Genomic DNA, 15,057 nt, shown 5'->3' on the forward strand with positions numbered 1-15,057 from the left:
TATTTATTTATTTTTTAGTCCTTTCTCATAAACATTGAATACAGAGAATCTACAGAAAGTACTGAAGGGCATCATGAGTCACAGAGAATGTGAATACATAATTATCTTGAAAAATAAATACTTCCAGTGCAAATGTACCTATTTGCAAGGTCACACCTTATGTATCATAACAGCTTTTGAAATAACTTAAACTTTTGAAATATTCATGCCCAACAGGTGGGAATTCCCAAGTAAACGGTATAGTATATGTGGCAGAATCGAACAACAAGAGCCACTTGACATTTGAGTGGCCTGCTAAGAATTTTGATTTTTAACCTTCGTAACAGTAGTGTAATAATATGAAACTGAATCTGAGCAATGCCCAGTTATGATATGAACATGTGACCAAACACATTAAGTATGTAGCAGTCAAGATTTTTTGATTCAACTCAACATCAAGAATGCTGACAGCCTCGTTGCTCTGTCTAGACTTTGTGACAGTATTTGTAGTTCCATTATTCTCAAGTGAAGGCAGACATCTCTACATCTGCTATCTCAAAAACTTGGCAACTCATACCAAACAATCTAGATGGATGCACCAGCACAGGTGAGAGGAAAAATATGCCTTTTTCATTTTGGGGTGAACTGTCCCTTTAAGTTTCACATTTTGTTACTATCAAAGGAGGAATGGAGGAGTGGTCTGAGTAAATAAAAGACAACTCCCACTCAGGAGAGCTACTTCTAGCCAAATCGGATCAAACTGGCCGTCAGTTGCTTCCCACCATCGCAAAATGCATCTCCTCACTCTCATCTTTGGGATTGTGCTCCTCCCAAAAGGCAAGTTCTTGTTCTGTTATCTGTGTTTTTTTTCCAAACCATTTAATCTTAAAGAAAAGAGAGATTATACTTTTCATTGACTACGTTTGTCTTTACAATTGCTGTAGACAGGGGTCATTTAAGGTTACATGCTGAACAACAGTATGTTTACATCCTATGTTTTAATTTGCTGTTGTCTCTGCTATTCTTCTGTACGTTCCTCACCTGCAGTCTGAGCGCAGATGGTTTTGCCTCTTTTCTATTCTCTTGCAGTTGCAGTTTTAATTTATTACAGCACTATGTAGAATTTTTTTAACCTATTTGAATTGCGTTTAATCAGCCTCCACCCTGAAATGTTATAAGTGTTTACCGGGAAGCGAGGGAACCTGCACGACCTCAGAAAAAGACTGTTCCTCACTGAGTTATCAGTGTGGTGCAAGGAGAATCATTTCTTTTGCAGGTATGGTATTTTGAGTTTCATTTATTTTATTTTATTTTTTTTTTTCCTTTGTGAAACAGTTTGGCACTGGCTCAGTTCACAGAGGTTTCTCTCTTGTTGCAGGTGGCTCAAAACTTGCTGATATCCACCTGAAAACTTGTCTTTTGCATGAACAGTGTGTTGAAGGCTCAGTCAACTTTGGGATTTCCAGAACAGTAATAACCAGCAAGTGTTGCACGTCCAATCTCTGCAACATTGAAAATGCCCCTGGTAAGATCCTTACATTGTCTGTAGGTATTTAGTTGGTTCTTCGCACTAAGAGTTACGTTTGAAAATGGCATTCGGTTATATGAGAAAAAACTGTGAAGAAAGTGATTCTTACATTTGCATGTTTCAGATGTCCTAATAATGCCAAAAACAAGCTCCATTATATTGATGGAAGTGTCCTATCTATTTTTTCTTTTTCATTTCAAATTTCAAAATAAATTACAAATTTTTTAAAAATGGCATAGTTCTTTATATTTTGTATATCTGTTAAATTAAATGGTGCGATTTCAACTTGTTCAGTATTGTCCCTAATCTGCTGAACAAATAAGTAAATAAATGAATTAATAAATCTGAAAGAGAAATGTGTATTTTAGTCATCCCTCCATCTGCCTTTAACTCCAGAACAATATGAACAGTGTATGTTCTGTCTTGCAGAGCCCACCAAATCCATTCCCAATGGTAGAAAGTGCTATCATTGTGGTAGACTAACGTGCAAAGCAACTCTAAACTGCGAAGGTAGCGAGGACCACTGCATCACAAAAACAGGTAGCATGTCTACAGCAATTAACATCTAAATATGTTATTTTTTTCAGCTCATTCAGCTCAACATTATTTTTATTCTCTCAGTGACTGTAAGGGGAGAAAAGACAATCGTAAAGGGCTGTGCCTCCAGTCAGGTGTGTTCGACTGAGTATAATGCCCAGTTTAGACAAGCCATTGGAGGAGAACTTAGCTGCTGTCAAGGGGACTACTGCAACAGCGCCATCAGCACCCGTGCCGGCCTCCTGCTCCTGGTGGCACCGCTGGTCTCTTTGCTCATGTTTTCTTAACTGGTAGAGTTTTTCTTCTTATCTTCAAATGGCTTCATAGTGCTCACACCCTGTCCCTTATCCTTTCAACGGCCATGCGAGAAAGTGTAAAGCTTAAAAGAGTTCTAAAAATTGTTTCAGAAACGTTTTAGTTCCCATTTTTCTCCTGCCTCATACTTTAGCTAACCTGCTTATTTAATTTTTTGCACGATGTCTAATAGCAGCTGACTTACACAGAATAACAGCTCTCTGTTTGTTTTTTCTGAAGTAAAACAAGGAAAAACATGTAAACTTGTATCAACATGTTTTTACATGTTGGTACAAGTTTTGCTCTGAGTGCTATTTTAAACCATAAACATGTGTTTAATAGGAGTAGGAAGAGAAATATTTTTAATATTTTGATTTTCTTCATCAAAAGAAAAAGAAAAATATTTGTGTTGGAGTGTATTTCTATATATTCTTCCATTCCATTTCCTTAAGCCCTTGTCTCTAGTAAATGTTAAAAATTCAAAAACTTACTTCTGACATTTGTGTCAATTATTGAGGATACTTAGTTTAAAGTTTGTTCACTGAGTTTGCTGTTTACAGTGAGTTTAGTAGCATACAAAGTGTTGTGCATATAATTCATGATGAGCCACGTACTTATCTGCTCCTGACAGGTGGCCAAATTCGACTTGCGTAAACTTCTGTGTCAGTTATCAGGTCAACCAGGATGAAGTAAATCACCAGCCAAAAAGTCATTTATGCTGTTTTAGACTGCATCCCATATGCGGCAAAATGTCACAGAAGGGCTTCATTCATAAAAACATTCTTGGATTCATACCTGAACTTAGCCTTGGGTTTTTTAAATAACCAGTTATGTTTTCTGCTTAAGTCATGCTTAAGATAAAACATGTTCATAAAGTGACTAACAAATTTAAAATAGAGAGCTGAGAGTACTGGAAATACAAGTAAATTAACTCAAAATTGTACTGAAGTACAGCAGCTGCTTGTGTAAATTTACACTGAAGAACGCAAACAGCACTTTTGTTGTTGCTCCCATTTTTTGGCAAGTTTAATTGAAATACTAAATCTCTTTTGGTGTGGCAAACCAATATGCTGATTAAACAACATGCTTGCTGCACAGGTTAGCGCTCCCTATCACGGATTCCAACAAATTTATACTTAAGATCAGAGAAATAATTCTTGTGTCTCAAATCGTGTAATTCAGCTCATTAAAAATGAGGGCAAAATTAAAAGTGCCATAAAATATTTTAGAATGTCCTTAATTTCGTCTCCTTCTAATCACTTATTGAAAATTACTCACTGTTGATGTCAGTTTATAGAGTCTCATCTGTTCAGCCACTCTCTATCAAACACTGTGTTTTGTTTTGTTTTGTTTTGTTTAAGTTACTTATAACTGGCAAGTGAGTTGAGGGACATATAAGAAACAGAGATGAGCAGTGTACCCCTATCTAGCGGACACATTTGATTATTTTTTTCATAAGTGTGCTTTTTATTAAATTTACAGCTTTATGTTTTGCCATTTGATCAGTCAGAAGGGAAAACATGAATAAAATTAGAAATGAAGACTTTTGTGTGGAGATTCTTTGATTGCAGATGAACTCAAAAATTTGATTACTGAATGTGGTTTCATAACTCTGTGGAAGCTGGTTCCAAAACACCAGCCTATGGCACCAACTCTTTTACACATTTGACTCCTTTACAGTTAAATCAACGGAAAATTGATTCTGAGAATTTTTCTGTGTGGAAACAGTCTTCTGAAAACTAAAATCACACCTCATAATGTGATGGTGTGTTTAAGAATACACTATATGTACCTTCTGAGGTCTGATGTTTCCTGTTTTCACATTGACTCAGTAGTTGTATACCATTAACAGCTACCTCCGTCTTAAGTGATTAGAGGGGAAAAAAATCAAATCATAGTTTATATCAGATAGTTGAGGCAAAATAAAAATTATTGTGTTTATTTAAAAGATGCACAAATTCAGTTAAGCACCAGCTAATCCATATTTTTCATCACAAACATAAATGCACTACACAACACATGTATGAATAGGAGCATGGTTCTGGGAGCACGTGATCTTTCCATGACAAGAACATGACCAAGAACTCAGATGTTGCCGTATACGCAATCCTGCAACAAATTTGAGAAAAACCGGAATTTATTACAATTCAAATTGTTCTCTAAAGCTTTCTAAATGCTGTTTTACAAAACAAATTTTATACTGGAATGCAGGGCATTAATACAGTGATGGTGTCCTCATCAGAGAAGTAAAACATCATGTGACCACAGTGTATCTCAGGTCTGTTTGACTGATCATTTTACCTGATGCTGCTATAAAAACAGCTTTGCTCTAACACCAGTATTACTGCAGTACTTCAGATATTGTGAACTGGACAACTACAAAGAGGCACTAAATACTAAAGGCACATTGATTTATTTTAAATTCTTAGAGATTTGCCTCTCATCCAAAAGCCTTGCTTGTTGGATTATGGGATTTGGTTTCAGATGTTGTTTGACCATCCCACAAGCACTTCAGTTGAGTCATACTGACACCATCATTCAGAACTGAAGAAGTGCTTTATATGAGAGATGAAATGTCTTCAAGAATCTAGTTGCCTTAGACCCAGCACTTATAACCTATAGGTTGACTGAGAAACATGAGCTAACCTACTGTTTTACACCAGATTTAGGTATTCCCATTCACCACAGCACTACTAACCTCAGGCCAGACAGAGCGAGGAGGTCTCTGGTTACTAGATCAAACAAACATGTACAAAGAAGTGGACAATTAATGTACAAGTAAATGAACTACAATGATATGTCATTTAAAAGTGTGACAGACATCTGCGTTTGTAAAACTCACTGCTTCGGGGATGGAAAGCGTGGTTTGGACTGGTTCACCATGGTGGTATTGTTTCTACAATAGGAGGAGGACATCACGCAATATCAATTTTTGCGCAAAACACTTAGGACCATGTGGTGGCCCTAAGGATCACTGAGGAGCACTGATTAACACTTACAAATAGCCGACACTGAGATCTGCAGTGTTGTGTTGGCGTCTGCAAGGACAGTAAATATTTTATTTCTATTAATATTTTCAGTTGATGTCTGGTATTTGTTCCCATTAATTCATTCATATAACAGAAGGTTGAAATGGTACCTTGAAAATCTGTCCCAGAATGACGTCCTTTAAGAACAGCATCAGTTAAACAGTTAGACAGAAATTTCAACAGTGAGAATGGTAAAAGGTCAAAGCCAACGACACTGAAGCAAACCTACCTGGATTTCCTCGCATTTTGCCAGCTTGCCAGAAATCAATTCACTTGTGAGATAACATGGCAGCAAGATGATTTTTGAGGGCATAAAGACGTACAACCACTGTCGGTTTCCTGCGAATCTAATACTTCGACTGGTTCCTCGTATCCTGGAAAAAATGACAGTAAGCAGTTATTAATTCATTCTTCCTCATATGCTATCTCATCATTTGGAACACATCCTCATTTTCTTCCTGGAAGAGAGTTATATGAAAAGATTTATAGATTCTCATATCTGTCCGTTAAAGACTGTTAGTTTAGACTGGAAAATAGCCAACCTGCCTCTGTCAAACAGCATTAAAATCTGCTGTGCAGCACATCTAAGGGCAACTCTAGATAAAATGTTATATTCTGTTTGATTAATGCATATGAAGCAAAGTGCAAAAACGACAAATTGTGATTTTACAGGGAGTTGTGCTCAGGCTGTGCTTTAATGGACAGATTTGATATTATTCTCATCAAACTCTCTGCCAGAGCAAATAATATTTCTGAAAATGCTGAACTATTACATTAAGCGACTAAGCGACCACCTGACATGTAGGAACTTACTTCTTACGTGAATGGTTGCAGAGTCTGAGGTCTCACCAGTGACAAAGTGAGCGGTGCAATTCAAAGAATTACCATCATCCTCAAGAGAGCCAATAAAGGTTAAATTTGATACTGCTTTATATTTATTGTTGCTGATTGTTTCGATGAAAAAGGAACTAGGCATGTTTTTGTAGTTCCACACGATAGTTGGTCTTTTTTTCTTGCACACGTAGGACAGTGAACAAATTACGCTCTTTGCCACACCTTCCATTACTTCTCCTGGCCATTCACTCATTTTGATTTCTTCATATGGGCCTAAGCAGAAAGGTGATAGCGATGTTTATATGTAAACTTCATTTTAATCCCAATAACACATGTTGTCAAATTGTACTCACATTCAGCATTCAGCCTGAGTTCACTTGTAGCTGTCTGACCACCATGATAGCTTACAGTACACTTCACAGTCTGGTCCTCCTCTTTGACAGGCCAAGTTCGCTCTACTTTCCTTTCCCAAATCCCTTCAGATACCAGAGTGTCCATAGTGTGGTCATTTCCATTTATACCACTTATGGTCAGAGTGGGGGGCCCAGAGATACATGTATGGCGCACATTGCAAGACACTCGGCTCTTCTCCCCTACTCTGGGAACAATAGTGAGGCTAAGCTGTGGTTCCTGTGCATGTTCTATGAAAGCAAAGCAAAGAACGGTCAATTGCAGAATTGCATATTTCAACTGACTAAAAGGTAGAATGAAAGTATCCAAATACCTACCAGAAATAATAAGTTGAGTGGTTTTGTCATAAAATGTGTTCTCCTGGGTGTGGTAGGAGGTAATAGGGTTCTTGTCTATCCAAGGGAAAAGTCTGTCCAGGTTGTGTGACATCTTCAGTTTCTCAATCTTAAGACTACAATTCCACTCCAGCGCAGATCCAGTCAAGCTGGTTATTCCTGTAAATTTACTAATAACAGTCTGTCTTTTGTCATATATAGGTGAGTATCCATTGCTCTGGAACAAGTACCATATAACTTGGAGGTCAGCAGGTTGGGCAATACTGTAATTGAATCTGCAAGGAATGATGATACATGAGCCTCTCATGCCTCTGATGCTTCCAGGGGTGGTGAAGGACCAACCACGAGAGAGCATATGTCCTGCAAAAATAAAAAGCAAAGATGGTGTGATGCAGTGCAGTTGTGCTTTATAGCCCTTTAAGTGCTATAAAATTCTATACTCTGGTAAGGTTTAGTTATTAAATGAAGAATATTATTATATCTACTCACTCTTTACACGTAGAGTCCTGCTCGCTTCCAGCCTCTGACCATCATTGAATTGTGCATAGCACGTCAGAGACCTTCCATTGTCGTTAGCTGATGCTGTGAATGTCAGTGTGGAGACAGCAGTAAAACGAGTATTTGCACTTTTCTTGATATCAGTTGAAGCTGGCATACTACCGTAGTTCCATGTGAGGCTTGGCAAATCTTTTGCACATGTGTATGAGACCATGCAGGTCACCTTCCTTGCCTCTCCCTCAAGAAATTCATCAGATGGCGATTGGATAGTCAAAGGAAAAAAGGAGCCTGCGATATAAAAGGTAAATGTTAAAATTTCTAGATCAGCACAAAAGAGAAACATGTGTTATTCTTGCATATCCATCACTTACATTCTGCATTTAAGGTTTTAGAGGCTCTTGCAGTGATACCACCAGTGTGCCGGACAGAGCACTCCACAGTTTGGAGGTCTCTCACTATTTCCATTGTATCTGTCAAGGTAGTTTTGAAAGTGGTACCAGAAATTACACTATGAATTACACTGTGGTGTTGCCGTGGGATGTTGAGACTCAGAGTGGGTGGATTAGTGGGGCAAGTGTGATAAACAGTGCATTGCACTGTCACAGACTGTCCAACTTTCATCTCTCCAGAGATTCTAATATTCGGTTTCGCTGCCCTGTCTTTACAAAGGAGACGTAGAATTAAATGAATATATGTTCATCTAAAAATGATCTATTTGTAAACTCACCATGATGAACTCACCTGAGACTTCAATTGTTACAGTTGTATCAAAGAATCGATAGGTGCCTCTCCCAACATTCTCTGGATCTACCCAGGGGTAAATCTTCTGTCTGTGGTGGGACCATTGAACTGGGTAGATTTTTAGACTGCATTGCTTGCCATATGTATCAATATATACTCTAGATGTTTTTCCTTTAAATATGTCAATGACAGAATTTGGATGCCGGTTGTCATAAACCAAAGGATAACCATTGCTCACATACTGGTACCAAACCACACGATTGGGGTTGGGAGGTGGATGCTGATAGTAGTCAAAACTGCAAGGGATGACAAGGCAGGAACCCACCAATCCTTTGATATTCCTTTGCATCTTAACATTCCAAGCATTAGAACTGCAGAAAATGTAACCTGCAAGGAAATCAATTTCATTTTAAAAAGAGTGGGTTCAATATTTATATGTTGGGCTAACAGACAATTGAATAGCAGAAAATTGCAATACCTAGAATACAAAAGCTCAGGAGTAAATGGCTAAATCCAGACATCTTGTAGATGGTACCGCATACCTAAAATATATGTGAAATAAATACATCAGATAAGAAAGACTTTACAACATATAGCTTAGTCTACATACAACAAAATAATTCTGATATTTCTGGTCCCTGGTACAAAACACAAAAAACAAAAAAATAAACAACCAATAAAAAAAAAAGACCTTACTTGTTCGGAGCTAGTTTTTTTGGTTTGGTTTTGTGTAACAAACCATCTAAGGTAGTTGATGGAGACTGTTTAGAAAAGAGTAGGCACTTCAAAAAAAAAATACTTGAGTGAGTGAGTGAACTAACCATCTGGGGCCTCAATATGTTCTCGTCCCATCATCAGATACCAGTGCTTTGACCCGCCCCTGTGTCTCATTCAGACAAAAATTTTACCCTTTATGGTCCGATGCCAATGTACAAAGCCATCTCTTTAGTGTTGTGGAGGCCATACAAAGCTTTGTGCCCCTTGTGTATTAAGCTTTCCTCCCTCAAAGCCTTGGTTGACATGAAACACTTGAGTTAAGTTTAGGGACAAAAACTATGTGATTATGTTTACAAAAAAGATCACTGACGTGTGCTTGGTCACACATGGCAGGCAAACTCCAGTCTTCTGGATGAAGATTGTGTGCATGAATAATAACTTAAACAATGTTTTACAGTACAGGCATGTATTTAAAACAAATAGATCCAGATCTTGGATATTACAAGATAAAAACATTATAGCCATATGACTTAAATCTTAAAAAGTGGCTCAAAAGAGGAACTGAGCCTTAGTTTGTGTGATATTTTCAGAGGGGGATGTACGTGTCAAGCTCAAGAAGACAACATATCAAGCCTGACAGGGTGAATGTCTGTAGATCTATGTGGGTGGAGTGGGACTTTTGCCATCCCATGCAGAAAAGGACAAGAACACACATACATGCTGCAGCTATTCAACATGCCTAGTCCAGATAAAAAGTGATATACTTTTATACTCACTGAAAAACAATCATAACACAATCATAGAGTTTCCACTGTTCATGATGTGCATGCACAGAAAAAATGCCACATTCAGTCTTGCATTGTATTTATTTCTTTTTCAAATTAAAAAGAGAAACTTAATTTTACTAAAACTGCCATAAATGGACACAACAGCAAAGAGTTGCAGGCAAATAACACATAAGATACAGATTACATGAGATGCATGTATGTAAAGCAGAACAAAGCAGACTTCAGGAAAAACATTCTCAAAAACTTCTTCAGGTTAATTGTAACAAGCAAAATTATCTCAGCTTAAAGAAAAAACATTTCTGTGTGGTGTTTCTACTTTCCCTCACAGGATTTAGATTAACATTGCATTAGAATTAATATCAATTTTAAAACAGAGACAGATTTTTTTAGAGCATACAAGATCAGTTTCATGTCTCAGATTTTTAATCTAAATCAAAGTATGCACTACTTTGTGTCAACAACCACATTTTGATGAATGCATAAAATGTCAAACATCACAATGGATACATTAATCATTTTTTGACTAATTGATTTCGAATTCAGCATTTCAGCAAATAAACTGTGAAATACAGGAAAAAAATCTTCTACATATATTTTCCTTAAAGCTCAGAATGACTTACCACAGAATTGAAGCTGATTACAAAGAGATTTAACACCTTTCACAAAATTTCTTTGGACAGATTTTAAGTAGCCTCCCTGTAAAATGTGGGTGGGGATACAATTTACAAACCACAAGATAACCACAATTATGCAATCACTCTTATATGAGTTTATGCAAGGCATATGCATATGCATGTAAATTTGCGACATTGACATTGACATTGACATTGACATTTTAGGAAATACACTTATTTGTCTTCTTGTTTTGACAAGAGGGTTTTTTTTTTGTTTGTTTGTTTTGCTTTCTTAAACCATTATCTTTGGTATTACTTATTTAATTCAATAACCACATCATTTTGATTTTTCATGCTCAACAAGGATGACACAAATACAAAACAAATACTACGGCGCAACATTGCTATGCAGTAGTGCTTAGAATTGCGGACATTCCAAAATAAATTTTATGAAACCAGTGATAACATATATTCAACTTGCATTGTCCTAAAATAATAATGTCAAATTATCAATGACAGATGAAAGATTAGCACAGTAGTCACACACAACATGGCTGCGATCAGTAGATATGCTTAATACATAATGATCATGATAAGTGTGAACAGGTTTGCTTTGATCACAAACATTCTCTGGAAATTTTCTTTTCAAAGGTTTCCATAGACGTTGAGATCGGCAGTGTTTATGTAATCGTCACCATCATCCAGCTCCTGTGAGAGATTCACAGGCCATTATTGTCACAGATGTCGATAGTGCTCTTGTACTGTATGTGATTCTTGGGAATAAATCATTGACAATTTTGTACCTCTTTGTAATTGCAGGATTTTGGCTGGCTGAGGCCCATTAATGACAATAGCAACAGCAGAAAGACAGAGAAAAATAATAACATTTGACATTGCTGTGCTACAATATATCATATCTGTATTTTATTAACTGGTCAGGTTCAAGTCGAGTAAGCCATGTACCTTTTGGGGGATGGGAAACGAGGCTTATTGACTTTCTGGTCGACACAAGATTTTGAATTCATACTATTGGAGCTGCGGAATAAAATCACTACACGTCACTACACAGTTAGGAAAACAGCACTTAACTCCATAACTTCAATACACTTAACACACTTACATATGGCCCAAATCCAACATGTCCCTGTTTGGCCTTCTGTTGTGGAAACAAAGTGTGCGACATAATATAAATTAAAATGAGCTCTATTACTTTCATTATCACAAAAATCCACTCTTAATGTTTGATTTAATTGTCACAACCAAAATATGTTTGAACTGGAAAAGCAACCAAGTGATAAATCTGTTACAAACAGACCCTCTGTACAGGAAAAGGAGAACAGAAACTATGCAAATTGGTCTATAATTAAATGCATCTGATCTTATCAAAAACAACACACATCATACACTTCTTCACAGACACGCAAAATTGCAGTGCAGTCTATGCAACACCTTAGAAGACGGAGTACAGAACTAGTTCCCAAAATTATGTTTAGCACAAAGAGAGAAAAAGACCCCTAAAATGCCCCTTGCCTGTGATCAGAACTGGATGGTCCAGGGCCACCAGAACGGAACCTGAAAATTTCACGCATCAAATTATACATAAGTACAGTTAAAAGCTACTAAGGTAACAGCATTATTGCCATTTATACAGCATGAGAAAAAGAATCACAAACTACTTTTTCTCACCTGCGAGAAATCCTGGACAGTCGGTTCCACATGCTAAACATTACAAAAAATTGTATTATATTAATGATGGAAAAGAACTTAATTAATTAGCACTATGAATTAAATCTGCATTGCAACATGTTTTACCTGCCATCCTGATTTTGCAGTTCTGTGATGCGTCTCCTTGAGGAAAAAGAACAAACAATGTAATATGTCCATCCATCCATCCATCCATCCATCCATTTTCATTTTCTAACAATATAATATGTAAACAATGTAATTTGTGTGTTAAAAATGGGGGGGGGCAAGAAAATAGATAATTTTATCTCAAAATCTTTATTACTTCTCTGATGTGCTGTTCAATAGTTAATGTCAGTGTGCTGCATTACGTACTTGTATTTCTTAATCATGAAAATGCAGACGACTCCAAAGATCACAGCAGTAGCAATCCCCACCACTGTGGGAATGATGATGTGGTTGTAGTTTGTTGTACCTATAAGCAGACAGAAAGAGCCATTAATATTTTATATTGCAAAAATATATCTAATTTATAAACATCAAAATAGAGGACGTCTTCAAAATTCAACAATAGAGGCAAATGATCTCACGTTTTAAATAGAGGTTCAGTGTTGAAGAGGATTCCTTTCTTCCATGAAATTTTGCTGTGCAGGTGATTTCACTATGGTCATCATTCTCCCCAGGAATGAATGTGAGGATTGAATCTACCTGCCAGAGACCAATGGGAAGTTTTTTGTAATCCTCAGTGATCTCATCTACCGTGCCCCTACTCCACGTGATTGTAGGCATATGGGATGGGCAGGTATGGGTTACTGAACACACGACAGTGTAGGGCTGATCTTGAAAGGCTGTCTTTGAGTGAGTCAGTGTAGGCTTTGGAGGATCAGCTAAAAATGAAAAAAAGGCAGAGATTAAGTAAGAGATGAGTATCATACAGAAAAATGGAATAGGTATATGAAATTGAATGTTGGTGACATACTGAGCATTGTCAATGTGACACAGCTGTCAACAAAGGAGAACTTGTCAGTGGTGGATGTGTCAGTCTCTGTTCGTGCTAATTCAATTCGGAAGCAGAAAGGGCCGTTGTCATGATCTTTAATGTCAGTGATTTCTAAGGTGCAGTTGTCCTGACCAAGTTGTCCCAACAATCGTGTGCGGCCCCTAAAATTTTCCAAGACTTGAGTGCTATCTTCGTAATAGATGCGTTCGTCTCGATTTTTTGAACGTTGCCAGATCCCTCTGAGCCTGGAGGTGGGGAGCTTTTCTTGAGGATGGGTAAATGTGCAGGGTATCACAACACAGGATGTAACCAGGGCATCAAGGGTTTGTACAACCTCGGCTTTCCAGTCTCTAGTAACCACAGGGCGAGTAATGGCTGAAAGAGAATTATGGAAGTGACAAAGAAAGAAAATACTTACTGGGGGTCTCCTTGAGGAGTGTATGAAATATATTGTGCATAATGTATAACATCATACTGGAAACCAACAGGTGACTTAATTATGTTACCTGCCACAAACAGAAGGAGTACCATCATTTTTATGTCTTTGTCCATACTTCTTTTGTTGGTGGAATGCACAGAAGCTTGTTTAAATGAATTGAAGCAAAAGTTAAAATCACAAGCCAAAACGGTGATGAAAGTGAAAGTAATTTCTCCAAACAGAACTAATCTTTGAATTGTTAATGTCCTCATACAGGATGTACACATTTGAAACTACACATAACACATTTTAAATTTGTCTTCCCAAAAATAAAAAAAATAGTTATGGCTTGCCTGCAAACACATTTATATTCATTCTCATAACCGTTCTAACAGTTTAACAGACAGTTAGAAGACATAAATAGTATCATTCAGAAATATAATGATGATAAATAACAGTGTAAAGCTACATTATTCATCAGCTCAGCAGTATATCCATTGGCATAATCAAGTATAAATTAGAGTTAATGTAGAACTTTACCTGATGAAGTCTGGCTGATCAGAGCAGCCTGTACCTTCTAAAAACACTTTGCTGAGAAGAATGTGGCATGGAGCGCTGCTGTTGCATTTACAAAGAAATGACGCCTACAGGCAACAGAAATAACTGCAGGCCTTTTTTTCTTTCTTTCAGTTTTTTCTTGGTGTGTCTGTGTGGGTGAAATAAAAGCAGATGTAGTGAAAGCAGTAGAGCTAATGGTGCATTAAGTAGGGAGTGGTCTCTGTCAGCACTCAAAAACAACAAAATAGGAAATCTCCATAGTACATCATAATAAAACAGCAAAATAAGACAGTAAATAGCATAATAGTAAAATATAGTTAAATAGTAAATTTGTAACAATAAATTAAATTCAGTGCACCTTCAACAATATCCTGCGGGATCAATAAAGTTTTTATCATATCTTATCTTATCTTCAGTGATAACACTAAGACAGATTGTAATGGGAAGTAGGATCACCAACTTAATAAATCTGTTACACATGCAGTTACATAGTTGAAAGTAACAAAAGCGATCTTCCAGTGCTGACTTTCAGTGCTCAGTGAAAGAATAAGGAAAATGAAATAGATGTACATACTGTCATAAATTAAATTCATCTAAGGCTTCGTATCTTCCCTGACAATGCTCTGATGAAGTCTTGTACTGTAGCTTTCTTAACTTATTGTTCCTTCATGGGCTTTTTGATGGCACAGTGACTGGTGTCTCTCAAATCCCATTTAGGCACCCCAGAACCCAGACCACACATTACTCACTGCACCTATCTACAGACGCAGGACTGATTTTTAGCTGTTGCTATATCCACAGTTCTGTTTATTTTTTGAGACACTGAGTATACAAACCTAATCATTAGGAGATTCGCAGTGTGACACCTGCTAGTCATGTTTATTTTAACTATTTCTGGCATGCTTGCTTTTGGTTGTAACCGAGAACAGACTTTACTGCCAACAGTATGGTCGGAGGAAAACTTTCAAAATAAACTCAATATGTCATGGTTCAGTGTTTTTATTTTAGTTAGCCAGTCTTATTTTGTAGTTTTCTGTCTGTTAAAATGTTCTGTGGTTGTCCTTTTTCCCTGACCGCTCTCTTCATGCTGTCA

General features: G+C 37.1%; 3 protein-coding genes across 3 annotated transcripts; 1 reads left to right on the forward strand and 2 right to left on the reverse strand.

The window, feature by feature from the left end:
• The first annotated feature begins 691 nt into the window (after positions 1-691).
• Positions 692-3,881, forward strand: LOC124064731 (urokinase plasminogen activator surface receptor-like). The gene is made up of 5 exons (XM_046399426.1): positions 692-816; positions 1,136-1,255; positions 1,358-1,504; positions 1,937-2,047; positions 2,129-3,881. Exons 1-5 carry the CDS (start codon positions 771-773, stop codon positions 2,329-2,331), a joined length of 627 nt encoding a protein of 208 aa, XP_046255382.1. The 5' UTR covers positions 692-770; the 3' UTR covers positions 2,332-3,881.
• A 382-nt stretch (positions 3,882-4,263) lies between these two features.
• Positions 4,264-10,411, reverse strand: LOC124064705. Its single transcript, XM_046399376.1, has 14 exons — positions 10,312-10,411; positions 8,665-8,728; positions 8,187-8,573; positions 7,817-8,104; positions 7,437-7,733; positions 6,930-7,307; positions 6,555-6,842; positions 6,181-6,474; positions 5,597-5,741; positions 5,478-5,504; positions 5,338-5,376; positions 5,181-5,234; positions 5,037-5,070; positions 4,264-4,447 (listed from the first exon to the last, which is right to left on the reverse strand). Exons 2-9 carry the CDS (start codon positions 8,705-8,707, stop codon positions 5,632-5,634), a joined length of 2,085 nt encoding a protein of 694 aa, XP_046255332.1. The 5' UTR covers positions 8,708-8,728; positions 10,312-10,411; the 3' UTR covers positions 4,264-4,447; positions 5,037-5,070; positions 5,181-5,234; positions 5,338-5,376; positions 5,478-5,504; positions 5,597-5,631.
• A 95-nt stretch (positions 10,412-10,506) lies between these two features.
• LOC124064718 (sialic acid-binding Ig-like lectin 13) lies at positions 10,507-14,112 on the reverse strand. Its single transcript, XM_046399404.1, has 12 exons — positions 13,947-14,112; positions 13,495-13,569; positions 12,968-13,363; positions 12,579-12,875; positions 12,364-12,463; positions 12,118-12,153; positions 11,992-12,024; positions 11,836-11,877; positions 11,426-11,461; positions 11,269-11,340; positions 11,109-11,136; positions 10,507-11,013 (listed from the first exon to the last, which is right to left on the reverse strand). Exons 2-12 carry the CDS (start codon positions 13,538-13,540, stop codon positions 10,951-10,953), a joined length of 1,149 nt encoding a protein of 382 aa, XP_046255360.1. The 5' UTR covers positions 13,541-13,569; positions 13,947-14,112; the 3' UTR covers positions 10,507-10,950.
• Between the last annotated feature and the right edge of the window lie 945 nt (positions 14,113-15,057).

Source organism: Scatophagus argus, chromosome 9 (genome assembly GCF_020382885.2).
Source record: "Scatophagus argus isolate fScaArg1 chromosome 9, fScaArg1.pri, whole genome shotgun sequence".
In the NCBI taxonomy this organism is placed as follows: Eukaryota; Metazoa; Chordata; class Actinopteri; family Scatophagidae; genus Scatophagus; species Scatophagus argus.